This window comes from Eublepharis macularius, chromosome 8, assembly GCF_028583425.1.
Source record: "Eublepharis macularius isolate TG4126 chromosome 8, MPM_Emac_v1.0, whole genome shotgun sequence".
NCBI classification, from domain to species: Eukaryota; Metazoa; Chordata; class Lepidosauria; order Squamata; family Eublepharidae; genus Eublepharis; species Eublepharis macularius.
Genome location: NC_072797.1, coordinates 90,407,694 through 90,435,583, shown reverse-complemented (window position 1 = coordinate 90,435,583; position 27,890 = coordinate 90,407,694). Strand labels below are relative to the sequence as shown.

At 40.1% G+C, this 27,890-nt stretch overlaps 1 protein-coding gene across 1 annotated transcript; it reads right to left on the bottom strand.

Annotated features, from left to right (window-relative positions):
• Positions 1-244: 244 nt before the first annotated feature.
• LOC129335202 (fructose-1,6-bisphosphatase isozyme 2) lies at positions 245-27,890 on the bottom strand. The gene is made up of 7 exons (XM_054987646.1): positions 27,589-27,890; positions 25,430-25,592; positions 23,934-24,026; positions 16,300-16,440; positions 13,509-13,646; positions 3,095-3,214; positions 245-823 (listed from the first exon to the last, which is right to left on the bottom strand). The coding sequence occupies exons 1-7, from the start codon at positions 27,759-27,761 to the stop codon at positions 629-631; spliced, it is 1,023 nt and encodes a 340-aa protein (XP_054843621.1). The 5' UTR covers positions 27,762-27,890; the 3' UTR covers positions 245-628.

The window sequence follows — 27,890 nt, the reverse complement described above, 5'->3', positions numbered from 1 at the left end:
AGGACATCTTTTAAGCTGCAAGAAGAATTTTTTGCTGCACAGCTTCCCCTTTCAGAAAAAAAAACCACAAGGGTACCTTTAGTACATATGAGTCAGCAGCATAAACAAGAGGTAAAATCCCTGTATAGAGAACGATCTTCTGAGTAAACACTAGGTAGAAAAACACACAGAAGAGACACAGCCCTAATCTGCACTAAGCAGAGTCATGTAGTTATGCAAGAATCAAGCCAATGTGGACTGATAGTAGAAGACAACCGCATTCTTGTTTTCATCAAATAGCCAGGACAAGTATAATCAGGAAGATAAGCATATGACCTCACTGGTCACAAGACTGGTAGTATAATGTGGTTTAATGGGAAAGAAACACATGCAGCAGAAAATGAACAGAATTGATGCAAGATGCAGGATTGTCCCCTGCTACTAAAATATTTCACCTGGGGAAATTGTTACTAAGCAGATTTTGTTTTCATTCTTGTATTTTATCTTAGCAGGAAAAAAACTTTAAAAAAAACCCCAAGAAGCGACAATTCCTATTACTGACAACTGGATGAAACTTTTCTCACTTCTGTATTTTAACCTTTTCTCATGTGTACCTTGGACCAGCAGGATGAGAACCATCTAACGACTACTAGCTACTCTTCTGATGTTTCTGTACACAGGCAAGGTATTCTTGAACATCCTCTGGAGAACCGAGGATCAGAGGGACTCTTTGGTGAATCGACTCAGGTTTCACGTCCAGCACTGCTTCCGTTCCTGTGGTAGCCATCCCTCCTGCCTGCTCAATAATGAATGCCATGGGATTGCACTCATAAAGAAGTCGAAGCTACAAGAAAAGAGAAGACTCCTTATATCAGGTTCTGAGTTAGGTCAGAAAGCAACTGAAGAACTTCTCAGCAGCTTGCACAGTTTTGTGAATTACAGTCACTCTTACAGTATCTATCCTTACTTTTATCCATTAGTAATTGTAATAATAATGAGCATAATACAGTTGAGTGTTTTAAAACCCCAATACTTTAACAGACGAGTGAAAGACATGCTTAATCCCCCATTGACATCAGAGCTTAACTTTGGCTTATTCAGATGTATGGAACAAATGAACTTCTTGCTTATGTAAAGCCAATCCACCCATGGGGATGAAAAAAATGGAATGGGTCCCCTGGATTGGTTCCTTGAACTTTTGGCACCTTCCCTTGATGCCAGCAATTCCACTAGGGTAAGAACCTCTTGTATTGGGAAGAAGCGCCTTGCACAGAGGAAGAAACCACTGCTAGCAGAACAGCTTCAGAGAATCCAACCAACGACTAATAAAACCTCTTCGTTTTGAGTATTCTCTTGGAATCGCTGGCTTTTCTGCCACTAAAATTGAATCTGTGTTATCTAGAGATGATTGTAAATCCCCACAACCTATTTCTGACTGAAAAAGGTGATGGTTTTATCAGGGCTTCAGAGGAGGACATTCACAGAGGACTGGCTAGGAGAGGAGTGTCACAGGCCGAGATGCAATTTTTATAGCTTTGGTAATAACAGAGTCACATAATTTCCAACAGACTCTGCTCAGAGTTCTATTGGTTGTTCAGGTATATGAGTTGTATGTTACTCAGCAGTGATTATTTTATAATGACTAAAGTGTTGGACAAGGATCTGGGAAACCCGGGTTTCAAATACCCATTCTGGGGGACCTTGAGTCAGTCATTCTGTCTCAGCCTAACTTACCTCACAGAGTAGATCCGGTGAGAATAAAATATAGGAGGTTGTAAACTACTTTTTGTCCTCATTGTGGACAAAAATGGGGTGTAAGTACCTGTTGTGCCAAGTGGAAGAACCCCCAAGGAGGATTAGGGATGGTGTGGTCAGGGGACCCTTATTATGACTTCCAGTATATTGGCAACAGTTCCATAGTTAGGTACAGGATTACTTCTTCCTAGTCATTCAGCCTTCCTAATAAAGGATTAAGTGGGGCATTAGCCCTAAGACAGCATGAGTCAGCAGACTGCCAGGTGTTAGTCCTGGAAGGCTGAACCTATCAGGCTGGAGAGATTATAAAAGAGGAAGAGGAAGCTGGGGGCAGTTCACCAGAGACACCAGAGGTGTTGAGGAACTACGTTCAGGCGGGGGGGGGGGGTATGGTCAATGCTGTAAGAATGCCCCAATGACTAAGAAGGACATTTGATACTGCTGTCTTCCTTTGTATTATGCAAAGATATCTTGTGCCTGTGAGTTGTCTTGACTATCCAAATCCCTTGAAGAACCCTTAACTTAAGCAAAATAATCTAAATAAACTGGCAATTCTTATTCTGTTTTCTGTCTGAAGAAACCTAAGGTTACTTATCAGATATGCTAAAGAGAAGTCTTGAACTTCAAAGCATTTGGATTATTTGTCCCTGGTTCTGTGTTGTCTCCATTGATTGCTGGGTTTTTAAAAGAAAACTAATCTTGCTTGAAAAAAAGATTGTACAGTTTTCACAGCAAGTTAATTTATTTATTTATCTCCAATCCTAGTATGTGTTAGTACTGATACAGAGGCTAGCCAATAGGCTCCTATCACAGAACTTCTGCTGGATGCACTGGAAACTTGCAAAACGTTTTCTGGAGTTTTCTCCCCCACTTACTCACAAAATTGTGTCTGTGTGTTCCCTGGATAGCAAAAGCATGTTCATCTCTACTACACTTATCAGTTATAGCCAGGGTTTTTTTTCTGGGAAAAGAGGTGGCGGAACTCTCAAGAGGGAAATGAGGAAGAAACACACAGGATTCTTTGAAATAATATTATTTTCACACACTATTGCTGAATATTTTCAAGAGGTGCTGGAACTCCGTTCTACCGTGTTCCCGCTGAAAAAATGCCCTGGTTATATCTGTGTTTACTGTTCAGAGGTAATATGCTAAACCCAGTGTTTAACTGTAAAAAAATTGTCATTTTTTGCACTACAGAAGGATTCCACTATAACAGAAAGATTCAAAAGAGTTCTCACTAAAATAATTTGAATTGCAATGAATCTCAGTTCCAGTGTCTCTGATACTATCAAAGTTATCTCTGTTATAACAGTATGTGCAAATACAATTCAGCGCCCAGAAGTTTATGATGAAGAATTACCTTTCCTTTTGGACTCTTCTGATTAGCTGGGTACATAAAGATCCCACCATATACAAGGGTACGGTGAACATCAGCGACCATGGAACCTACGTATCTGGAAGCATAAGGAGAACTACCCTCCTGTAAAACAGGCAGCATTAATTCACATCCACTTTTGTAACAGGATTGAGAAACAGCTCATCAGTATTTCTACTAAAATGATTAAATGAAAAGGATACTTTCTGCACAAAGCAAACATTTGTGGATTGAGAGAAATTAGTTATTAAGGTTGCCAGATCATTCCTCAGAGGTGGTGGCTATATGCTTAAGGATGCTCGGTCACAGAGAAGTTCCAGCTGCTATTTTCTTACAAGTCCATCTTACAGACTCATCATAACATGTGACAGCAGTAGATTCCTACTGGTTACAGCAAGCACTGGATGGTGCTAATGGGTAGGTGGAATGGAGAAGGCAATTTGGCTCTTTTAACGCTTTGAGACATTTAAAGACCAGGCACTGTCTCTCGGTGAGGGTTTGGCAACTTTATTAGGACAAATACATTAACAGTAAGAGAGACTGATAACAAATTGATTCCTAGATCTAACATTAAGCTAATTGTTGTCTCAGTGTCTTCCTGATGAAATCACTGTCTGAAAATTGCAATTTAGGAATATCCCTGATTTGTTTTAAATGAAAGCATGCTTTCAGCTTTTCGTCTTTGATTTCTTCCTCATTCATGCTACAATCTTTCGCATGCTGACCTGTGAATGATTCTCATAGAACTCGGTAGGACTTGCATCAGAGTAATTGTTCATAGGATCAGGATATATAGCAAATATTTTAAGGTGGGTGATGGAGAGTACCAGGTAGTAAGAATTATATTAAAAGAATCTGTTACAGATCTAAGCCATCCTTCTGGCTATACTAAATATGATTCAGATTCTGTATCCTTTTAGTAATTTATAATTTAACAGGGTCAGCAAACAGTGGCTGCTTTGCAAGTTCTTAGATAATTAAAGTTCACTTGGCAATAAACCACATTGGGCTCACTGGGATTTACTTCTGGTAAACAGGCACAGAGCTTTTCTTGAATTAATCCTGTAGTAAGCAAATGTGCTTGGAGCTCTCTGGGCTTTGTGTGTCATCATTAGACTTAGAGTTTTCCTTTCAGCAGCATCCAGTGAAGTGGGAAATCTGTGAAAAACTGTGAACATTTTCCCTAACATTTTCTCACAGACTAAAAAGCATCCACAGGAGCCTTGTACTGGAATGAGATTATGGTGTTGGGGGAGGAATCGTAATCCTTTCCCCCTTCAAGCTGCCATTGGCAATGATGATGGGGGGGGGGGTTGCCCATATTGTACCTGACTTCCTCTCCCCACTGCAGCTAACAGAAATTCCCACCCCAGAGTTGTTACCTGTTAAGCCTACCTTCCCCTTCTCCAAAGCCATAGGTCTGGCACACTTTTAGCCCCCTACGGCTACTTTTTAGTTTGAAAGAAAACACTTCAAGATCTGGTTACAGATAGCCTGCGTAATGTGAAGTTTGGCTCTTCATCCCTACAAAGATGATTTCAATGCTCTCTGGCAGCTCAGTGCCTTGTGCTTCTTCCACTGAAACCTTAGTTCTCTTTTTGTCATATGCCAAGCCACATTTTGTAGCTGCAGGTTAGAATCTCATAAGTTTTTCTTTCAGATGACAAAAGGAATAGATACAGCCTGACAGTTTGGATAGATTTTATGTTCAGTAGGAATAGTGGGGCAATAAATTATGACTCTTCAGGCCAAACTAGATGTGATGATGTCCTTGTGATTGGGACTGCAGTGCTGCACTCTTGCCGCCCACACCCTGGTGCTTTTCAAGTACTGAAACAGCCATTTTAGCATTTCATAAGTCTGAGTGGGACGGACAAGAGTGCTTCAGCCTGCAGAGCTGCAGGACCAATCATAATCTGGCCCTCATGGCCTGTTAAAATCACTTTGAAATGGTGGCAGCATCCTCACAACAGACAGAAGGACACTTTCATATCTAGTCTGACCCTCAGAAAAGGTCTGTGTCTATAGATCAACAGAGACCATTTGATATTGCCATAGCACTCCTATTGAAAGTCATATCCACCATTTGTGGGATGTAGTGTAGAATCTGAGTGAATTGAGTGGTCCCATTTAATAAGGCATTCTCATGTATAAACCAAGATCATTCTCCACACAAGAATATGAGGAGTTCTCTTGTTATGTGTTCTACACTCTTCCTCAATACTGTTGTTTTGCACCTGTATTTTAAGAGGAAGTACCAACCACATAAGTAAAAGGAAACTATCCTAACATGATCTGTATGTGTTCATTTCCTCTCCCATCTTCAGTCTCTTATGCCACAACAAGGGTTCGGTCAACTACCAGTGGTTGTAGACTGATTGAGAGAAAGACTGGATTTACAATAGAGTCTGTTAAAGTTTTATTTTCTTTAATATCCTATATAGAAACCTTAATTTTTGCCACATAGCTCCTTGCAAAAATCATTTCACAACTGATATAAATGATCATCACTCCTATATGAAACTACCACTATTTGTACATTGTCAGTAGAGGCCATGATCTGTGTCCACATGTCATTAGCGTCAAACTGGGTATCATATGGGTCAGGGGCTTTTTGATGTAGGCATCAAGACTATGGAATTCTGTTCCCTGATATGCCTGTTCTATTTCATCCCTCCTGGAGTCTCTCTACACAAGACATCTGACACATGAAGAACATGTGCTGGAAGATGCAATGGTAGCCAGGAAAAGTAGTTTCAAAAGACAGAGCTGGGGGCAGGGCAAAGGCTTTGCTATACACTGGAGCTGCATGAAGGGGCTGTGAAATACCAGAAGGGAAACTTCAGCCCATTATAACCTCTCCAGGTTCAAGCCCAGCTCTGGAAGGCAGCTCCAGCCCATTTCCATTCCCAGCTGCCCTCTGGTTGCAATCCCAGGCAGTTTTAGGCTGGAGAGGTGAAATTGACAGAGCCCTGGGGGAGATGAAGAGGAAATTAACAAACCTTCTGAGGATCAAATGCTTTCTGGCTAACATTGCATGTCCCTACACTTGACGAACACGAACCGAGGTGTCTCATGTAAAGAGACACCTGGTCAGAATATTTTACTTCAGAAGACAAGTGTAGTTTAGGCTGATATTTAAATCTGATCTCTGGTTTTGTTGTTTATTATTTTCTTTATTTCTTTCATCCTAATTTTTGCTGTTCTTGTTTTCACTTTTTATGTTTTTTAGTTGGGGTTTATTGATTACCTGAGTTTAAATGTTTTCATTGTGTGTTTTAAATTTTTATATTGATTTTTTTACTGTGAGCTATGTTGGGGGCTGAACTGGCTGAAAAGCAAGTTAAAATATATTAAATTTAACAAGAAATTAGACCTAGGAAAAGGACTGCTATCCTTTTTAAAGATTTTAAAAACATAGCTCAAGAACTCAAACAGTTTATCAATTAAATAATTCAATTAGGTACCATTTCAAAGTACTTGCTAGCCTTGGGTTCTGATTTACATACTGCATGGAGATGGGTTGAAAATATGAAACTGCCTTATTCCATCTCAAACTGCTGGTTCATCTGGCTCTCTGACTGCCAACAGCTCTCCAGGGTCTCAAGCAGAGAAATGTATTTCCCAGTACCAGCTATCTTTGCCTAAGAACACCAGGGGTGGAACCTGGCACCTTCTGCAGACAAAACAATCTCTGCCATCGAACCACTGGCCCCTTCCAGAGTCCTTCAAGAAATCCTAGTCCAGATTTTATACTTCGTTTCATTCCCACAAAATAACTGGGCAAGGATCTTAACTGTGATTAAAGCTTTAGATGATGGCAGCTCAAAAGTAATTCAACCTTTGATCTGTTCGAAGTCAACAGGAAGCTTGAATACCACAATGATGGTGATGATTGTGTGGGACAAACAGGATTACCACCTGTTTTCCTGACAAAGATGCTGTATATTTGAATAAAGATCTGCACATACTGAATTCCAACCTCCTGTGCAGCCATTAAAAATTTTTAAGCAGTAGGATTCATGACTTTTTCCTGAAAGAAAGGTCATGATAGAAGTTTATAAATGTAGAGAAAGGTGAATAGAGGGAACTGGTATACACACTGAAACTGGTAGACAGTAGATTTAGGACAGGCAAAAGAAAATATTTCTTTGCACTATGCACAGTGCCACAAGAGATAGTGATGACAACTAGTTTACATGACTTTAAAAGGAAATTAAACTTCATGGTGTATCAGTTCATTAATGGGTATTGGCTGCATGGATATCAGTTGTTAGGGGGCAACCAAAAGGTACAGGCTCTGGCCTCTAAGCCCTGCTTGTAAGCCTTCTGAGGCCCTCTAGTTGGCCTCTATCGGAAATAGGATGCTCAACTATATGGGAAATTAGTCTGACTCAGAAAAGCTATGCTTCTTACCCAGATACTTTAGTATTGTAATGCTTCAAATAATGAATACTTCCCAGTATAGCCCAGAGTTTAGCTGTAAATGACACCATTTTAAACAAGTTTGTAAACCTTTGCTGGCTTTAATGAGTCATAGGATCGGAACAGATATTCAGTGGAGCAAACTGAAGAATTGTGGAAATGCTGTTGTCTGTTTTTATTTTAACTGTAAGCGCATGTGATGTTTTCCTCTTTAACTGTTGGTGTATGGGAAGTAATGAAGTGACTGATTTGTTGTCACTTTATCTTGGACTTTGTTACTGACACAAGCAGTTTGGTTTTGGGTGTCAGAGTGGTGTTTTGATTTGTACAAATATACCCAGAAACACAGAGTTCCTGTTTTCAACTTGCCTGTTATCTTTGTGGAAACTAGGTCAAGCAGTCCTGGTTTCCACAAACGCAGCATTTCTTTGCTTCAGTTCAATTGCTATGCACATTAGCAACAATAATAATCTACAAAGAATTCTTACAAGTTTTGCATTAGGTTAACATGACTTCAGTCCATCAAGCTAGTAATAAAGTCAAGATGGTCATAGTAGTAAAAAATGGTTTCTAGTGAAAGGACTCTGAAAATATAATCAAATTATTTGATTAGATTTATAATTTATGATTATAAGGATCCAGTTCATTGGTTTGGAACTATTAGATAACATGGATGGTTAAATAATTATTTTAATAATTTTTTTATTTGCTGGTGGTAGATTTTAAATGGCCGTGGCAACTTTACAAGATAGAAAGGTGGCAAACAAGATAGCCCAAATATTTCCTAAAATGAATCTGGTTTTGCTGGTATTTGGTTTGGAGCTTTCTTAAGTTTCCTGTTCTTGCAAGAACGGGAAGTGATTTCATCCAGGCTGAATTAGTGGCATATCACACTGCTGTGAGGAAATGTTGTTATTGGATTATTTTTGATAGGCCATAAATTGAAAATCACTTCAGTTATTCCGTAAAGAACCCAGCATGTTTAGTAGAAACTGGAATCTTCCTGAAATACCTTTCAAGATTTTAGTTATTTCAAAGTTGTTTGATTCCAAGTTGAGGGACCATGTCTGTGAAGACAATAGTAGCTTCAGAAGGCTTAGAGTTGCCAGCTTGTGGTTGAGAAATTCCTGGAGATTTGGGGGGGGGGGGAGGTGGAACATGGGGAGGGTGGAGTTTGGGGAAGCGGGGGACCTCAGCGGTATATAGCACCATACAAGTCTACCTTTCAAAACAGCCATTTTTTCCAGGAGGTTGGCAACTATATCCCTTCCTCCTCAAGTTGTTTCATAACAAGTCTCAGTTGCTGGAAGTATCTCAGAAACTTTGGCTAAATTAAATCAAGATGTTACAGGTTTTTGAAGGTGGGGACATTGATGAACAAGACTGTAGCTTGTTCTGCCCAAGCCCCAGGAGTTTCAGTAGTTTATGGTAGGATAGTGGGGAGCCTAGCCCTAATCCAAGTCCTCCCCTAATCTGTTTGCCTACCCTTAACTACTGGACAATCAGGGATTTTGTTGCCTGTCCTAAGAAAGAATTTGCTGAGTTCAAGTATTTTCATTGGCTAGGAGAACATGTGTGATTACATAATCTATTTCTTTCCTGCCAAAGCTACCGCTTCTTACCTTTGAAACTCTTAAAATTAATTTCTGCTGCTTGCTCCACTTACCCAGGATATAGGGGAAATAAATTCACTGGATTCCCCTCTCTGTCCTGTAGGCCCAGTCCCATATGACATTTTGCATAATAACGTCATAAAAACTGCCTTTCAGTTCTTGTACCAGAGCCAGTTTGGTCTAGCGGTTAAGAGTGATGGGACTCTAATCTGGAGAACCAGGTTTGATTCTCTATTCCTTCACTTGAAGAGCCAGCTGGGTGACTTTAGGTCAGTCACAGCTTCTAGGAGCTCTCTCAGCCCCACCCACCTCACAGGGTGCCTGTTGTGGGGATAATAATGACATACTTTGTAAACCGCTCTGAGTGGGTGTTAATTCATTTCCTTGGGAGAAGATTTTTAAGGCACACAGGATAGAAATGCCTCAGATTTTGTGGCAAACATGTTGAATACATCTTGTCTGACAGCTGCAGTCACCTGCAAACTGAGTGACTGAGCTGTTTGCCTGTCTGTCAACTACCCTGAATGACTGTGAAAGAGTTTTTCAGATGCGTAGTAGCTGTGGTGATGGAATTTTGTTTTCTTGTAGTGGTGGGTTTAATTGATTGCCCTATGGGGGCTTTTGCATCTGTACAGCTGACAAGATTGATTCTACACAGGGTCATGGATGGTTCAGTCATGTCATTAAATGATGTGACATTCCCATCTCCTAAAATACTGTGTGAAACTGTGTACATGTAAGTAATGTCAATAAGGGCATCGGTTTTTTATGGGTTCCTTGCAGCCAAGCAGCAGCTTCAGGAAATAGCTGTAAAAAAATAAAGAGCTCGAATGGGTTTGGATTGGAACACTCCTGCAGAGGAAGGGCTCCTGCCTTACCCCACCAATCCATTTTCCCACACTGAAATAGTGTTGGGGGAAGTTATTTCCCCATTCTGGCTGTTCGATGAGGAGTATTCTATGCACACAGAGTATTCTGTGAATTCTCCCCCAGCACTATTTCAGCACAGGAAAATGGCTTGGTGGAGGGAAGGAGGAATCTTTCCTCTCCTTGAACCAGCGATCTGAACCTAGTTGGGCTACCCTTTATTTTTTAATAGCTGTTCCCTGCAGCTGCTCTGTGGCTGCAGAGAACCTGAGTTGCATTAGGAGAACCTGGACCCAACTAATTAAAAACTTGCATATCTAGTTTGGCCATAACACAGACTTAAACTCCACATAGTAAAGCTTTTTAAAAATAGAGGTTTTTCTTAAATGGCTGACTGACTGATTGATGTGCTCACTGCTTACAACATTGGTTGTTGCATGTTCAAATTCAAGAACTGATCATCAGACAATCAGCCCCCTGTTTATACCTGGTGAACAGCTGATGAACCAACCAGCTGATGTTTGAGCATCCCTGTACAGGTGGTGCTAGCGGAAACCTGCTTCTGTGAACTCCCAATTTTGGTTCCAATGTGTGGTGAAATCCATTCATCTGTTGCAGTAAAACTAGCAAGGAGTCTGGTGACACCTTTAAAATTTGACAAATATATTGAAGCAGAGTCATGGAATGTTTGCCTCCAGTTGGAGAGATGAGAAATGACTAAGAATGGCCAGAAAGCCCAATAACACAAAATGTTACTATTCAGAACACCAGTGAAAATGAGTTCTAGTCAACAACTGGTGAGGAATTAAATGACTTTGCCAGTTCCTCAACCCTCTCTGATTAGATCTCTGCTTTGTTGACTGGTGTCTGCTGTTATTTGTGCTCTGCATAAGTATGCTAATGTGACACACTTATCTCAGGAACAATTGGGTCCTTTGGCTTCACTTTGTAAAAACATTGCCCCCCTCTTTTTATCTGTGCTCATTGTATATTGACCTACCCAGTGAATTGATCACTTCATGCTTCTGATGAAGTGAAGAGATTGCCATGTCATGTCAGGGATATTACCTCACTGCATGATTTTTCACTGGCTCACCTAAAGCATATGCTTCAGTACATTTGTAATGTCTTGTGACTCTTTCTTGTTTGTGTGGTTAAAGTGCATTTTTACTTTGACAAATGATAAGAGAATGAAATTTGTGCCCTAGAAATCACTGGATCTAAAATAGCATAATGTCTTGCAACTTTTTTTGAAAACACAAAACTTTTGTTTGTTCAAATCAAGTCCTAAGAACATGTGACCTGCATAATGAGTGCATTCAAAAAATCTCGCTTTCCACTCAAATACATTAACCAAAATTTAAATACAAAGTCCATTAAATTGACTCAGTTGCAAAGCCACAGTTAGTAGTATCCTTTATTAAGTCCTTTATACTGGAAATTAATTTAATGGACAAGAGCCAATGGAAACCAAATTGGGTAACATTACCTATGCTGCACAGTCTTTTCTGAGATCATTTTCCTCCATCTTGGATGTTTAGCCAATCTTTATGGCTAAATTAAGATAGATTCAAAGTAACTGGATCTCACTGTGTTCCAAAGAAAAATCCAAAAATGAATTAAGAGTTCTGCAGAACTTGAAAGCTTGCACGCTGTTTTATGTCATTTTGGTTGGTCTTAACAAAGAGTATATTAAATTGTTTTTATTTTGGTATTAAAGAAAGATTTGATCATCTACTGCTTTCTATATTTGCAGCAGAGGTCATCCTTGTTCTCTCTGTCTTTTTCACACAAGGTCAAGGATATCTAATACTAATGTGGCCCCGTGCCTCTGTACCTCTAAAGCCCCTTTCACATTTCTGTTTTTACCCAGTTGTTATCTGTTGCTGTCCCCACTTCATGAAAAGCAAAATTGGCATGGCAGTTTCAAACAGCATTTACAACCATTTATGAACCATACAGGCTTGCCAACCCTCCACCCCTACCTGTTTCATCCCAACTCCACTCACCTGGCTGATTGAGGGAAAGGCATGGGGGTGAGGGGGGAGAAGCATGAGTGTATTCCCAAGTTCAACCATCAAGCAGGAAAATGACATCATTTGGGGGAGCCACAGGTTGCACTGAAGCACAATTCATTAAAAACCATCAATTTGAAGGCAATGTTTAACTAATTGGGCTTCAGTGTAACCCGCAGTTCCTCCTTTTTGGGTGTGACAAGGGGGTGCAGGAGGTGAGTACCCTGCTGTCCCCAGCCCCCTACACCCCTGTTTTGGCCCCCGGGGGACCTGGCAACCCTAGACCCTTACATGAATCACTGTGACCATTTCAAAGAGGGCCAGTTTTTCTGGCACCAGAAGTGGTTCCCCTCCCTCCCACCTCAGGCCACCAAGGCTTTTGCACCTTTTTTAAGGCAAAAAAAATTGCTATGGTGCAGAGATAGAAGGAAGCATCTGTCCTCAAGGGAAGGAGCTAGATACTTACTTTTTTAAAATGAAAGCTGAGAATTCACCGAACCCACTGCCCCTATCTTCACAATACTATAGTGCTAATGTCTATCCATTTTAAAAAATAGATATACTGTAAATGGGTAGGTAAATAAAGAAGGTGGTGCTGGCAGAAGCACCACCAACATTTCAAACAGTGCACTGCAGCAAATCATAAGCACGTAAAACTTCAGTACTGAGAAAAGGGTTTCAAAAAACCCAGCTCAACTCCACATTGTGCAACACAAACACCTTTGTCTGAGAAGGTTTTTAAAAATCCAATAGTAACCAGCAGCCAAACTGGTTGTGTCTGAAATGGCACAAAAATCTACCAGCAACTATTTACAAAGGCCCTGTTTAAAAAAAGGCCTAAGTCTGCATGACCGTCCAGACAGGATAAGATAAGAGGCTTTAATATCAAGGCCTGAAACGTTGGGTTTTTTCCCTCTAATTCCCCCTGCCCTAACATTTAGCCTCATGGTCAATTCTGGTGAACTCAGAGGCTTGTACACTGTTTTTGTCTTTGGGTGGTCTTAGTGTACAAAGGCATTATATGTATTTTATTTTTTTATATTTCTTTGGGCCGGTGTCGCTACCTGGAAGTCTTACTGCAGAGTATCTGCTTTACAAGTCTGCTCTAAATGTTAATGTTGGGCATATGATAGCCAAATAACTACTTATCCCATGTGGTTTGGAGTTTGGGTTGTCAACATCAAGGTGAAGCCTGGATTTCTCCAGAAATTCTCCCGGAATGATCACCAAATTATGGAGAAAGCTGTCTCAAGAAAATGCCAGCTTCAGAGGTCAAACTCAATGGTAGATTCTAGGTGAAATCCTGCCCAAATTTCTGTGGCCTAATGCTAACAAATCTGTAGTAAAAAAATGCATAGGGTTCGCATGATGTTAGATGCTAAAATGTATTACTTTACATATAATGGTGATCACATTTAATTAGTTTAACAAATGCCAATAACATCTTTCAGGGAAATTATTGAAAAAATGGTTTATTACCTCCGGAAATTTCTTCTTCTGCAAATACTCTGTCACTGCAGGATCAAAGTACTTGGCATAACCCTCATTAAGGCTGTAGATTTTCCCTTTCTTCTTGATTTTTACGTCTTTTTCCACCAAAATGAACTCACCAAGTGCCTACAGAATAGTTGGGAATATTAATTAATGTATGCTATAACAACACCTTGGATGAGAGAGTACTGGAGATTTATGTTGTCTAGATAAGCCCTAAAAAACCAGGAAGTACGGCCACCAACCCTACATCATACTTGCCAAAGAGCAACAGGCAACTGTTATCAATAATCATTGTGCACTGTTCTCTATTGTGCCTCTGACAAATTCAGTCTCTTAACTGCTATTTCTTTGCCATGCCAAAAAAGTTTAGGTGGGTCTCCTCCTGTTAAGAACCATTATACTTTTTTTGTTAATTTCCTTGTCACTCATCACTTAAGAGGTGATAAACCAGCCCACAATAATCAAGATAACCAAAGAGAGGCCATTCAAAAAACTATTGTGTACCAAATATTTAAACATAGTTTAAGAACAAGCCATCAACAAGAAGAATCATCAGATTTTTTTGTTTAAGTGGCTGTACAGGCTACATCATCTGCAAAAAGTCATCACTTGAACAATAATGGGCCATTAAAAGTCTAAACTGAAGGTGCACCATATCCTCTCATGTTTCCAGGGACAGCACTTTGTGTGAGACAACATTGGTGACTTACGGTATCTTTCTGTAATATTAGTTTTACAAAATACACTTGCCAAATGCAATGGAAGCAAACAAACACTCTCACAGGATGCCATCAATTTGCCCACCATTGCATCTGTCATGTGTTAGATTTCCAGAGAGAAACATCCTGTAGTTCAGCATACTTCACCTATCGCCAGGTTGTATTTACAAATTCTGTCTAGCCCTTTACAGACATATTCTAAGGAAGGATAATGAATCCATGTTGGCAAGTGGAACTGTGCTGGTAAGCTCCACCCCCACATTTTCACACATTTATTGGAACGTATGCATAGTCTATGCATGTACAAGGGTATGCATCTCTCTGTGCATGTGATTGGAAACTCTGCAAAAGCAGAAAAAAAGGGTTCTTGATCACATAGGCCGAGGTACATATGTATATGTTTATATCTCTATATTCCAATTAATACACATTGGTTGGGGCACAGCTCTCTGTCATACTCCCTATTTCTTCCCCATCTGAGTTCATTATCCTGTTTTACAATGTCTGAAAATGACTTCTGCTTCTGTGCCCTGACCTGGATAGCTCAGGCAAGCCCAATGCCATCAGATGTGAGAAGCTGAGCAGAGTGGGCCTTGGTTAGTAACTCGATAGGAGACTTCCAAAGAAGACCAGGGTCACTATGCAGAGGCAGACAATGGCAAACCCCCTATGTTAGTCTCTTGCCTTGAAAACCCCAGCAGGGATCACCATAAGTGAGCTGTGACTTGACAGCGCTCTCTACTGTCACACTATCTGAGATTCCGTCTTCCTGTCTGTTCAAACTGTCTGGCTCCAAACTGTTTCTATACCCACTCCCCCTTAATTCCATTGGGTATTATATGCCTAAAGCTGGCCATATTTGCCTAACTATGAGAAAAATGTTTCTTGTCATTAACCCCCATCAGCTGGTCATCTCAGACCATTAGTAAGATAGCCTAATAAAGTATTTGTAACTATGGGTGGTTGTATGGAGTGGTTGGAAACATGCTGTATTTTCTCAAAAGAAGAACAGCTTTGAAAGAAGACATGTGAACCATGTGCAGTAAATAAATGTGCAAAAAGCCTATGTACTTTGCATCAAGTGGGACCATGAGCTAAACCTGGGTTCCATCCCTCTTCATGCACTCATCTGCCCTTCTGTTGATATCTTATTACACATTCATGCATTAAACGTAAAGATGAAATTCTTTCCATAAATGGAAATATGACAACATCTTGTACTATTGTAAAAATTTGCTGATGCGTACACAACATTACTACTAGGTGATGCTTTCTAACACTACTGCTTGCATCACCCACTACTTAACTTCTTGATGGAGATTTTGAAAGAAAACATGGACAGTGAATTCATGGTCTTTGTGCAGGAGCAAAGGTGGATACCTTTTCTGGGTACCTCTTTTTGGTGAATGGCTGATTGAGTGTTAAAATTAAAAGGCCCAGGCTAAAATTGCTGTAACTTGCTGGCTCAACATACCCTTTAGTGGACATGTTAACTCACACCTGCAGAACTAAACTGAGTTAGGATTGACCTTGATAGATTTAGAAGGATATAACTGTAGTTAGAATGCACTGTTACTCTTGTAACATAATTTGTTTTAAGGATATTTCCAAATTCTCATAAGTGAGCATTTTATTATGAAAATAAAGCCTTTAAATATTTCCCTATTCCTTCTCCTGGGTTTTTTCAGTCTGCTCTCCACCCCAAACAACTGCTGCTTTGCTGCCAATTGGTTTTCACAGTACTCCTCCTTGCTGGCCATGTCATCCTAGCTAATCAGGGACGATGAGACCCACATTATGCCATCATGGTGAGATGATATGTTGAAGACAATTCAGAATGAAGACAAGACGTATCTCCATCTTGGAACGGATATCATAGAGCCGTACTACAAAGGCTTATGCTCCTGTTTGCCACCTAATAATTGCCAAAAGGAAAGATACTTTTCACAGAGAGTGAAAATGTTTACAGAATGTTCCCTCCCCATTTTGGTTCAGTTCTATCCCAAAGAAGCTAAAGATAGGAATAATATCACTAGTCAGTAGAATTTGTGCAGTACCGGATCCAGCATGAAGCAGTCCACTCCTTGCCCCGTAGAAAGAGCCACTAGCGTAGCACTGCCATATAGGGCATATCCTGCAGCCACAATGTTACGTCCGGGTTGGAAGGCATCTTTTTCAGAGGGTTCATCTTCTGTTGTCTAATGGAAAAGTTATTGTGACATCAATATTTGTTGTTGTAAAACACATTTGGGGAAAAACTTCAAATACAAATATTTCTTTCAATTTATGGAGCAACCCTGTTGTAATTGATCCTTTCATAAGATTTCTATGCCTGATATATAATTAAATACATTTTGGAGAAATTTAAAAAAAGAATTTTCAGTGAAATTTATCACTAAACTGGGAAGCTAAGTCATACAATCATTTCAGGATGAAAAAGATCACCCTGATAAAGTGTTCTCGTGAATGCTTGTCTAAATGAGAATATCTAGTGGTTTTGAAGGCCCTTTGTTTTAGCATTTTTGGGAGATAACTTGAAAGACGTGTGTCTCCAGCAGTCAGAAGAACAGCCTGACTCTGACTGCCTTCTGATATTGAGAGAAAAAAAGCCAAAAGTCAGGGGGTAGCCGTGAACTAGAAAGTAGACTCAACCCCCTATGTTAAGTTATAACATTACCAATCAATCTTCATAGATCTGTATTTAAGATTCAACTGTGCCAAGTGCCAAAATAAATAGTACATGTCATATATTCAACAACCCCTAAACAATATATAATGGTCTGTAATTCACAAGTTCCAGGATGCATACATTCCATCAATTTCATTTACAAAAATTGTCATTTGTGATCATATTCTCAAGCTGACTCCTGGGTTAGGCAAATAGTCAACAAGCTGTAAACATTAGAAATAAAGTGCAAATAGTGCTGTGCAAGACGAAATCCAATCCTCGTTTGCAGCGTCTGTCTCGCCAGACGTCCCTGCCCTACGGATAATCGGCCGCTTCCGTTTCACACGTAGTGCAGTCACACAGTGCTTCTTCAGGGGCAAGTCGTTTCACTAAATATAACGAAAACACAGATATACAGCTACATGCACATAATTCTCCCATTAAAGAGTTTATAATCCATAATCAGGTTACATTCATTTATACAAGCAGTTTGCCATTCCAGTTCCGTAAATGTTTCATCCAATGTCGACGTGACTACATGGACCACTCCCCCACTTTAAATAAAACGCCCAAGTGCATACCAATTAAAGTCTAGAAGGTCTTAAAGGGAACACCTATTTCACAAAAAGCAGGAAAGCTCCCACTCATTGTTCAAACCTAAAGGATTCATAGTTTTCAAATTAAAGATCCATTTAGCCTCCCACTGTAGCAGTATCCTTTGCAAAGATCTACTGCCCTGATTACCCATTATTTCCAAGACCGAAAACCTAAGGTCCTCAACACTATGCTCCTTGGATTGCCAATGCAGCACCAACGGAGCCTCTATTGTCCCTCTCCTAATTTTCAACAGATGTTCTTGAATTCTTATCTTGACCTGTCGTGTTGTACTACCAATATAAAAATTGGAGCATGGACATTTAATGATACAAACCACCCCAGCAGAACTACAGGTGGAAAAGTGTCTTAATTTCACTGTGGTGTCTCTGGAGATAATTAACTCCTGACCCTCAATAACCAATTTACAGACATTACAGTGGCCACAACGAAAATGTCCCAAAGGGGATGAACCCCCCCTTTCCGTGCACATGTCTGAATGCACCAGCATGTCTTTGACATTTTTAGTTCATCTATAACCAATAAATGGCATGGCTTCACAGCCAGGTAGATGTTCTATCAAGTACCAGTGTTTCCTAATGATCTCACTGATGGCCGGAGCTCTGTTGTTATATTCAATGGCCCAAAACGGTCTGCTGCTTCTGTCCCTCTGTCTATCCTGCAATAACGTACTCCTGTCCACTCCTGCTGCTCTCCTGCGTGCCTGCTCAATAATCCCCTGGGGGTAACCTCTTTCTTGAAATTGTTTACTCAACACCATACTTTCTCTAAAGTAGTCCTGTGTCTCAGATGAATTTCGTTTAATACATAGAAACTGTCCGTAAGGGACGTTGTTCCTTAATCTCACCGGGTGGTGTGACTCATATTTAAGGTATGTGTTGCGGTCCGTGCTTTTTTTGAAAGGTCTGACTCCCAAGGAGCCTTCCGATCTAACAAATACAGTTACATCAAGGTAACTGATGCATTGTTGGTCAATTTAATGGGTAAATTGGATGTGAGGATTAAGCGTTTCAAAAAAAGCACGGACAGCAACACATACCTTAAATATGAGAGCGGAACTACAAGTGACAAAAGGCACAGATTAGACACTTGTCAGCTTCCCTCAAGTTTTGATGGGAAATGTAGGCAGCTTGGTGGAATATTGGACAAGTGACAGTTGAAAAGTCCATTGGACAGCAGTTGGAGAGCCAAGCTGCAAGCTGCAAGACCAGGATGCCTACATTTCCCATCAAAACTTGAGGGAAGCTGACAAGAGTCCAATCTGTGCCTTTTGTCACTTGTAGTTCCGCTCTGAGTCACACCACCCAGTGTGACTCAGAGCTCCGGCCATCAGTGAGATCATTAGGAAACACTGGTACGTGATAGAACATCTACCTGGCTGTGAAGCCATGCCGTTTATTGGTTATAGACGAACTAAAAATGTCAGAGACATGCTGGTGCATTCAGACATGTGCACAGAAAGGGGGGGTTCATCCCCTTTGGGACATTTTCGTTGTGGCCACTGTAATGTCTGTAAATTGGTTATTGAGGGACAGGAGTGAATTATCTAATTAATTATCCTAAAAGCAGACAATATACATTTTTCTTGGCGAGACATTCAACGCTGTCACGAATTGATATGATCTGGGCCTCAAAGGACTTAGCGCTTTGGACTAAAGAGGTGGAAATAATGCCTATGGTAGGCTCAGATCATAATCCAATTATGTGGAAGTTCGGGAAAAGAACCAAAAGGAGAGGATGGAGAATAAATGAGGACTTGTTACAAGAGGGAGAAAACATGGAGACGCTGAGAAGGGAGACTAAATTCTTCATACAGTACAATATGAACAGAGGAGTACCAACCAACAAGGTATGGGACACTTACAAGGCAGTAATTAGAGGCATTCTAATGGACTTAAATGGAAGAGCCAGGAAGAAAAGAGAAGAGACAGGAGATTATGGAAAAAATAAAAGCCAAGGAGATACAATTAAAGAAAAGACCAAGGAAAAAGAAGATATATCAGGACATGAAAATCCTTCAAGAGCAATTGATGGCAATGAACAATAAGAAACTGGAATGGAATCTTAAGAGGATGAATCAAAAGTCGTTTGAAGAGGCAAATAAACCTGGGAAATATTTGGCGTGGCAATTAAAGAAGAGAAAGGAGAAGCGGACAATAAATATGTGATGACAATAAAGTTTGCCTGGAACAGACCGCCATCAGCAGAGCCTTCTATAAATTTTATGCAAAGTTATATAATAAAAAAGAAGTGAATAAAGACTCAATAGCGAATTACTTGAGTAAAATGAAGCTCCCAGTAATTTTGGAAAGATGGAGGAATAAATTGAATAGTGAAGTAATGGAAGAAAAGTTAAGGAATGCAATACAGTCAACAAATTTGGGGAAGGCGCCAGGCCCAGATGGACTTACAGCTAAATTTTACAAGGTAATGGCCAACGATCTGGTGCCATTTCTAAGGGAAGTGATCAATGGAGTATTGAAGGACCAAAGGACTCCAGATACTTGGAGTGAAGCCAACATATCATTGATCCCTAAAGAGGGACAGGACTTGACCAATGTCAAAAACTATAGACCTATTTCATTACTGAATAATGATTATAAAATCTTTGCGAAGATACTGGCGGAAAGAGTAAAAGGATGGTTGTCCGAAGTTATTGCGGAGGAGCAAGCTGGTTTTTTACCAAATAGACAAATTAAAGACAATTTAAGGACAGTGATAAATGCTATTGAATATTATGACAAACGCTGTGATAAGGAGGTTGGTTTCTTCTTCGTAGACGCTGAAAAAGCGTTTGACAATCTGAACTGGGACTTTATGTTTGCCACCATGGAACAGCTACAAATGGGGGAAAGATTCATAAGAGCAGTGAAAGAAATTTATAAGGACCAGAGTGCAGCAATTGTGGTGAATGACGAGGTGACTAAGAAACTGAGTATAGGTAAAGGTACAAGACAAGGTTGCCCGTTGTCCCCACTGTTGTTTATTTTGGTTCTGGAAATATTGATGATACAGATTCGAGAAGACGATGCAATCCGTGGAATAAAAATAAAAGACTTTTCCTATAAGGTCAGAGCATTTGCGGACGATATAATGTTAATTGTAGAGGATCCAATTGAGAATATGCCAAAGGTAATAGAGGAAATCAAGGAATTTGGAGATCTGGCGGGATTCTATGTAAACAAAAAGAAGTCAAAGATATTATGTAAAAATATAACCAAACAAAAACAACAGCAATTAACGGAAATAACAGACTGTGAAGTAACAAATAAGGTGAAATATTTGGGAATCGAACTGACTGCAAAGAACATAGATTTATTTAAGAACAACTATGAGAAATTGTGGACACAGACAGAGCAAGATTTGATTAAATGGAACAGATTGAATTTGTCATGGTTGGGAAGAATTGCAGTAGTTAAGATGAATGTGTTGCCGAGAGTGATGTTTCTGTTACAAACAATACCAATTATTTGAGATTCCAAGCAGTTTGAAAAATGGCAGAGGAAAATATCGGACTTTGTATGGGCAGGCAAGAAGCCTCGAGTGAAAATGAAAGTATTGCAGGACTCAAAAGAGAGAGGTGGAATGCAGCTGCCCAATTTAAGACTTTACCATGATGCAATTTGCCTGGTGTGGTTGAAAGACTGGATGACGCTGAAAAACCGCAAACTACTGGCCCTAGAGGGATATAAAAAAATATTCGGATGGCACGCATACTTGTGGTATGATAAAGTAAAAGCTGACTCTATGTTTCTACACCATTATATTCGGAGAAGCCTCTTTACAATTTGGAAAAAAAATAGAAATTACCTACAAGATGGAATCCCTTCCTGGGTGGTTCCATATGAGGTAATAGATCCGAGAGCTGTCGATAATGAACAACAATGTCTAACGTATAAGGAGATAACAAGAACAGAATTCTCTAAATTAAGAATTAAAACGCAGGATGAGTTGTCTCCAAGTTATAATTGGTTTCAATATGGACAGATTAGAGATCTATATAACTCGGACTGTGTGAAGGGAGGGGTAAGAATGGAGAATTCGGAACTAGAGGAGGTAATTTTGCGAGAGGATAAAAAGGAAATCTCAAAGACCTATAAAGTGTTGTTAAAATGGTTAACAGAAGATGAGATAGTCAAAGTTCAAATGGTAAAGTGGGCAATAAATTTTAACAAAGAGATAACAATGGGGGTGTGGGAGCACTTGTGGAAAAATACGATGTGCTAATATTAAGGAAAATGTCTACAAAATGATCTACCGTTGGTATTTGACACCAAAGAAAATTGCGCTAGGGAACTCTAACATGTCTAATAAATGCTGGAAATGTAAAAAGCACGAAGGATCTTTGTATCACATGTGGCGGACTTGTGAGGTAGCTAGGCAGTACTGGGGGGAAATAATAGAAGTAATAAGTGAGATTTTACAATTTCAAATCAATAAGAACCCAGAACTGCTGCTACTGAACTTGGGAATGGAAGATATTCCAGCACAACATAGGACATTGTTATTTTACATGACAGCAGCGGCTAGACTTTTGTATGCGCAAAAGTGGAAAGTACAAGAAGTGCCAACTATGGAGGACTGGATTTATAAATTGCTGTACATGGCGGAAATGGACAAAATGACAAGGAAACTGAGAGATCTCGATCCAGGACAGTTTAATATGGATTGGGAGAAGCTGAAGCAATATTTGGTGAAAAAATGGGAGGTGGGAGGAGAACTGTGGCAGTTTGAAAATTACTGAGACATAATAAAAGAAGAGAGAAGTGACTTTACCGGGGGGAGGGAAGTTAAACAAGAAGTTCTAAGCAATTGTTTTATTAGATTGTTATATACAGTATCAAATAATAGAGGTGTTATTTTAAGAATTGTAAGGATACAAGTTAACTAAGTATGTTTCTGGTAGATAATTGTATAATAGGTAAATTATATAATTAAAATAGAATGAATATAAGAAAGGTGGAAGGAAGTAAATAGTAACATATATAGTATAAGTTAAATTGATTGACTTATATAGAATGTATACAATGTTTATAGAAGTATCTAGAGTCATGCAGAACAGGGGACAAACTGATTGTCCCATGTTGACGAGATTAATGAATAAGCTAGAGAATAGAGAATGGGAAACAGACAAAATGTTACAAAATGTTATATTATTAAAGAACATATGTTAAGAATGTAATACTTAGTTTGATAAGTTAGGTGGGGAAGGGAATAGAGACAGTACTGTGTTACAATAGATAAGCTTAGAAGAGAAGGAAAGTGTATGCTTAATAGAACAAAGTAAGTTTGAAACGAGTAAGGGAAAAGATAGATAAGGGGTTGGAAAACTGTTGGAAGTCAACAAAAGGGGGGGAAAGGGAGGGGGTTAGAATTGGAATACTTAAAGGGAATTGATTGTAATGAATAATAATTTGATTTCTAATCCAATAAAAAATTAAAAAAAAAAACAAATGACAATTTTTGTAAATGAAATTGATGGAATGTATGAGTCCTGGAACTTGTGAATTACAGACCATTGTATATTGTTTAGGGGTTGTTGAATATATGACATGTACTATTTATTTTGGCACTTGGCACAGTTGAATCTTAAATACAGATCTATGAAGATTGATCGGTAATGTTATAACTTAACATAGGGGGTTGAGTCTACTTTCTGCCTTCTGATATCAGCAAAAGCTTGCTGGGAGGAAAGGGACCAACGAAGCCCCTCCTGCTCAGTGCTAGTGCTTGGGAGTCCATTTTCCACCACCACATTTTGAAGATGAGTGCAGTCACAAGTTAAAGGTGAGTTGGGGTGGGTTTTCCCCCAACTCACCTCACATTTAGCAGCTGTGTAATCAGACCCTAAGTTAATTGACGTCAATAAAGCTAGAAGGGCATAACACAGCTTAGGCTAGCACTGTTAGTGTTATGTCTACTCAAACACAAGTCAGTGACATATTTGTGTGTTTAATTCTGATTCAGCCTTGATCAGGACATGTACATGTATGGAGGTCCAGTGGAAAAAAGAAGAGAGGACTTTTGTCACTTTACCTGCACCCACCACTTAAATGCAGTTGGGATCACATCTGTCTGAGGAAGAAGCGCTATATCTGTATGGTGGAAGGGTGGCACCTGCTCCTCCTGCTTCCCTTTATGTCTGAGGCAGATCCCACTTCAGACCTACAGATCTGCTGCTGTTGCATGCAGTTACAGCCTAACCTGAGCTGGCTTGAGGGCTCTGTGGTAGCTTATTCAGGTCTGGTCTTGTGACCTGTGGTGTACAAAATCACCTTTTAGTGTTAGAAATGGAAGTATGGGAAAGAGACAGCCAACCCCAAGAAATGACTTGTTCTTTCAGGAAGATTTGCATGGTGTTTTTTTTTTCTCCTCTGGTATCAGTTTCCCTTCCTTTTATCAGTTTACCTTCTTGTAGATAGCAAAGATGGTTCCGATGGAAGCTAAGCAGTCTATATTTGAAGAGCCATCAAGTGGGTCAAAGCACACCACGTATTTACCCTGGAAGAGAAGAAATGAAAGCAGCCTTAAGCAATCTGCTGCCAGATTGGAAGAACAACACACACTTGGTTTAGCAGGAGCTATTTTAAAGTGCAGAATAGTTGTGCAAACAACAAGAATCTAGCAGATCTGGTTGGAGAACCAAGTGGCCTTTTTGTGGTTCATCGAGCACTGCATAAGGCATGCTGTCCTACAAAATGATGGATGATGAAATGCCTGCTTGAGGAGGTTGTTACAAAGTACAGCAAAGTAACAACAAGGCAATGAGGAAGGACTGTGGCAGAAAAGCAAAGCACTGCAGCACAACAGCCTGGCAGGTGCTGGCTCCATCTACTAATCTACATAATGAAGAGGCTGGCTTACTCTGTTACAAAGTAGTTTTCCTCATTCTGGTTATGGATGTTTACATGCACTGACACTACAATCACATGGTGTTAACTTTCATGGCTTTGTCAGTTCTTGCTCAGCAGCAGGGCTTTTTTTCTGGGAAAAGAGGTGGTGGAACTCAGTGGGTTGCCAGCACAGGGGGCAACTCCTGGCGGAAGGTGATGCCCCTGGTACCACATGCACACGTGCAAAGTGCATGCACACTTCCGGGACCACACAATGATGACACTTTGGGTCAGCTGGAACAAGGGGAGGAGTTTTTAAAAATTTAAATCGCCCTCAATGAAAATGGTCACATGGCTGGTGGCCCCACACCCTGATCTCCAGACAGAGGGGAGTTTAGATTGCCCTCTGCGCCGTGCACCGTGCATGAAGGGCGATCTAAACTCTCCTCTGTCTGGAGATCAGGGGGCAGGGCCACCAGCCATGTGACCATTTTCAAGAGGTGCCAGAACTCCATTCCACCGTGTTCCAGCTGGAAAAAAGCCCTGCTCAGGAGTAAGGCACTACTGGACCCAAATCTTGCCCTTCTACTATTGACCAACACAGCTACCCACCTGAAACTATTTTCATGGAAAGCACCACTTTAATCCATTTAGAGTGGAAATCTATCAGCCTTACAAAAAAACTGACTGATCCACTTGACCTTGAAGGTGCTACTGGATCCAAATCTTGCTCATTTATTCTGTAGCAACTGTGATTAAGACTGCAGTATAGTACTCCCAGGGACAGCAAACTTCAATACTTCAGCACCATTCTCATAAAACCCTAATTCTTAGGATTCCATACACATATCCTTTTCTTTGTAGTTCTGTTCAGCAATCACACTCAGCCTTTATTACTCAGACTTGATTAATCAATTAATTCTGCATATTCTGGTATGCATATGAATAATAGATTCATTTTCTTTCAGGCAGCCATGTGAAGAACTTTTTTCTCCAGCTATACAATTGCGCCCTCTGCTGCTTAATAAGAATCAGTCCCCTCTTCCCCAACCCCTTGGCATGTGTACGGACCCTCTTCTCCATAGGAGTGATAATAGCTTCTTTGTTTTCTTCTGAAACCAGAACACAGGTACTGTAGGAGGACTGGAGCATGTTGATAACCAGAGAATTGGATAATACATCAAGCTTCTTCTGTTCATCACCTGTCACATTCACAGTGCCTGCTATTCCAAACCTGTGAGAAAGTACATTATTACTATCATGAAAAAATAAAAACATGGCATGACAGACAGGACTGGCTCCAGCTCCTCCTCTCCTAAGAGACAGCCAATGGGAGTGTGTGGAATGTTGGGCCAATGACCATTATTGTTCATGAGAGAGAGAGATGGTTTTTGAGAGGCTGAGGGAAGAGAACAGTTTTGACTCTGCTGAGTAGAGGCAGCAGAAATATTGCGGGGCAGTTCCGTTCTGTTACATTGAAACATTCTGTTTAATTCCAATTGGTTTATTAGTTTAAAATCAGTTCACTCTTTAGCTCCATCTTGTAAATAAAGTTTGTTTTTGTTTTGTTTAACCCTGGCTGGCTTGAAATCATTGGCCGAGGGAAAATTGCTCACACACAGGCTTCAAACACTCTGGTTATGTTAAATGGGCCATGTTTAAATGGTGGCGGCATATATAAGGGAAAGTAATCTCCAAGTTCCCTTTTCCCCAGTAGCCCTAGGCTGTAGCTGGGTGAGGGGAGGTACATGCAAGGAACTGGCTGCCTATCTGGTGGAGCCTCTGAAAGAGAAGAGAGGGGCCCTGTGAGGATCTGGGTCAGGGCTTTCTGCTTGCTAGACAAGTGACATGTGGTGATCCAGCTTTTTCCTGCCTGGGAGGCCCCAGACCTGTGAAGGGAGGTTTGGAGTGGGTGGCACGGGTGTGAAAGGCTGTGAGAGAGGGTTTGTAAGAACATGGTTATCAGTATAGGCTGTTTCTTTGCCACCATCTTCTCATTCTTATTTAAGGTCCTGCCACTGACTGCACTACTGAACAGTCACAAACACTAGTGACTTCTAAACAAATTGTTTCCTTTTTGGACCGCATAGCTGATTGTGCTTATTGTGCGCAGCTAATTTTCTGACTATAAAGCTCTTTGTTTAATGATTGTCAATGGTTTGCATATAATATGCATATGTTTATTATATCTTGGTATCTATTTCTGTTCATCTAATTATTCTTTTAGTCCCTCCAAGGGATCAATAATATTTATTCACACACTATTCAGGACTTTTTTCTTCTTTTTTGCATTGTTACTTCTGGTACTGAGTACCTTCTGCTCTTGGCAAAGTTCCCACAATCAAATGGGAACTTGCAATGCTACCCTAAGCAGAGTTATACTTCTAATTCAGTGGAATTAGAAGGGTGTAATTCTACTTAGGATAGCAAGATCCGAGTCTAGTTGCACCTTGGAAACCAACTGGATTTCCAGGATATGAGCTTTCAAGAGTCAGTGCTCCCAAACGGGGGAGGCAGTTGTTACCATTTTTCTATTTCAGATAAATGTAACGAATAGTTTAGTTGTTATTTAATCTACTGATTGTAATATTAAATTATAAAAGTGCAGGGTCCAAATGTGCAGCCAACATTTATGGTCATTTTGAACCGGCCCATGATGAACATGCAGTTCAGTTTGCTTCAGACTTGCAATTCTGAGCTTCTTCTATTACGTTAGAAGCCAAGCTAACTGACTTGACTTGTTTGACCTTCACGGCATTAGAAGTGGCACACAAGAACAACAGGCTGCTGAATTATATTAATGATGTCATTAATCCCCCAGATATGCCATTCCTATGATAACTAGAATTCTGAGTGAGGGATGCTCTAGTTGTCTTGAAAAGTATATTAGTAACACTTTTCTGATATCATTGTTCTTGTCCATAAAAAAACTAATACAATTAGGGCACATTGGCAACAGGTTTTGATCCTGCTCACATTTGAATCAGATTGCTTTTCTTAGTCTGCATATTGGCCAAACAAACTAATTATCACTGACTATTTAAAAATGCTCTATACTTCTCCAGTTGCAAAAGCCAAGTATTTCATTCCAGTCACACTGAATGCCCAGATTGCAGTTCATGCTCAGGAATTTGTTTAGAAGCAGCACGCTCAATTTACACCTTTCCCACAATATGACACCCCACCCAAATCTTACACAATTTCACTTCTTTCCCATATTGGCAACTCACATGTGAGCGAGGCCTGCCTTTCGAACTGCTGAAGAGATGGCCTTTATAGCAGTTAGCATTGAGTTCAACAGCTGGGTCAGTTCCCCTGTCGCGCCTTTAACCCGTCGCCCCTTCTCCATAACATATCGGTTAAGGGTTAACATGTCTGTTTCAAATGGTGTTTTGTCCGACATTTTGGTAAGCAGACAGGTCTATCGTCTTTGAGAGAAATGAGTTGTTTCTTTCCCCTTCACTTGCTGCTGCAGTTCTAAAGCAGTTTTATTTTAAGGAGAAGCTGATGGCTTGCATGCTAGACATGGTTT

Coding starts and splice junctions, on each gene's coding strand:
- LOC129335202 (XM_054987646.1), bottom strand. CDS start 27,761: ATGTCGGACAAAACACCATTTGAAACAGACATGTTAACCCTTAACCGA. Junction 25,593..27,588: donor AAGGCAGGCCTCGCTCACAT/GTGAGTTGCCAA, acceptor ACTTTCTCACAG/GTTTGGAATAGCAGGCACTG. Junction 824..3,094: donor AGAAGAGTCCAAAAGGAAAG/GTAATTCTTCAT, acceptor CTTTTCTTGTAG/CTTCGACTTCTTTATGAGTG.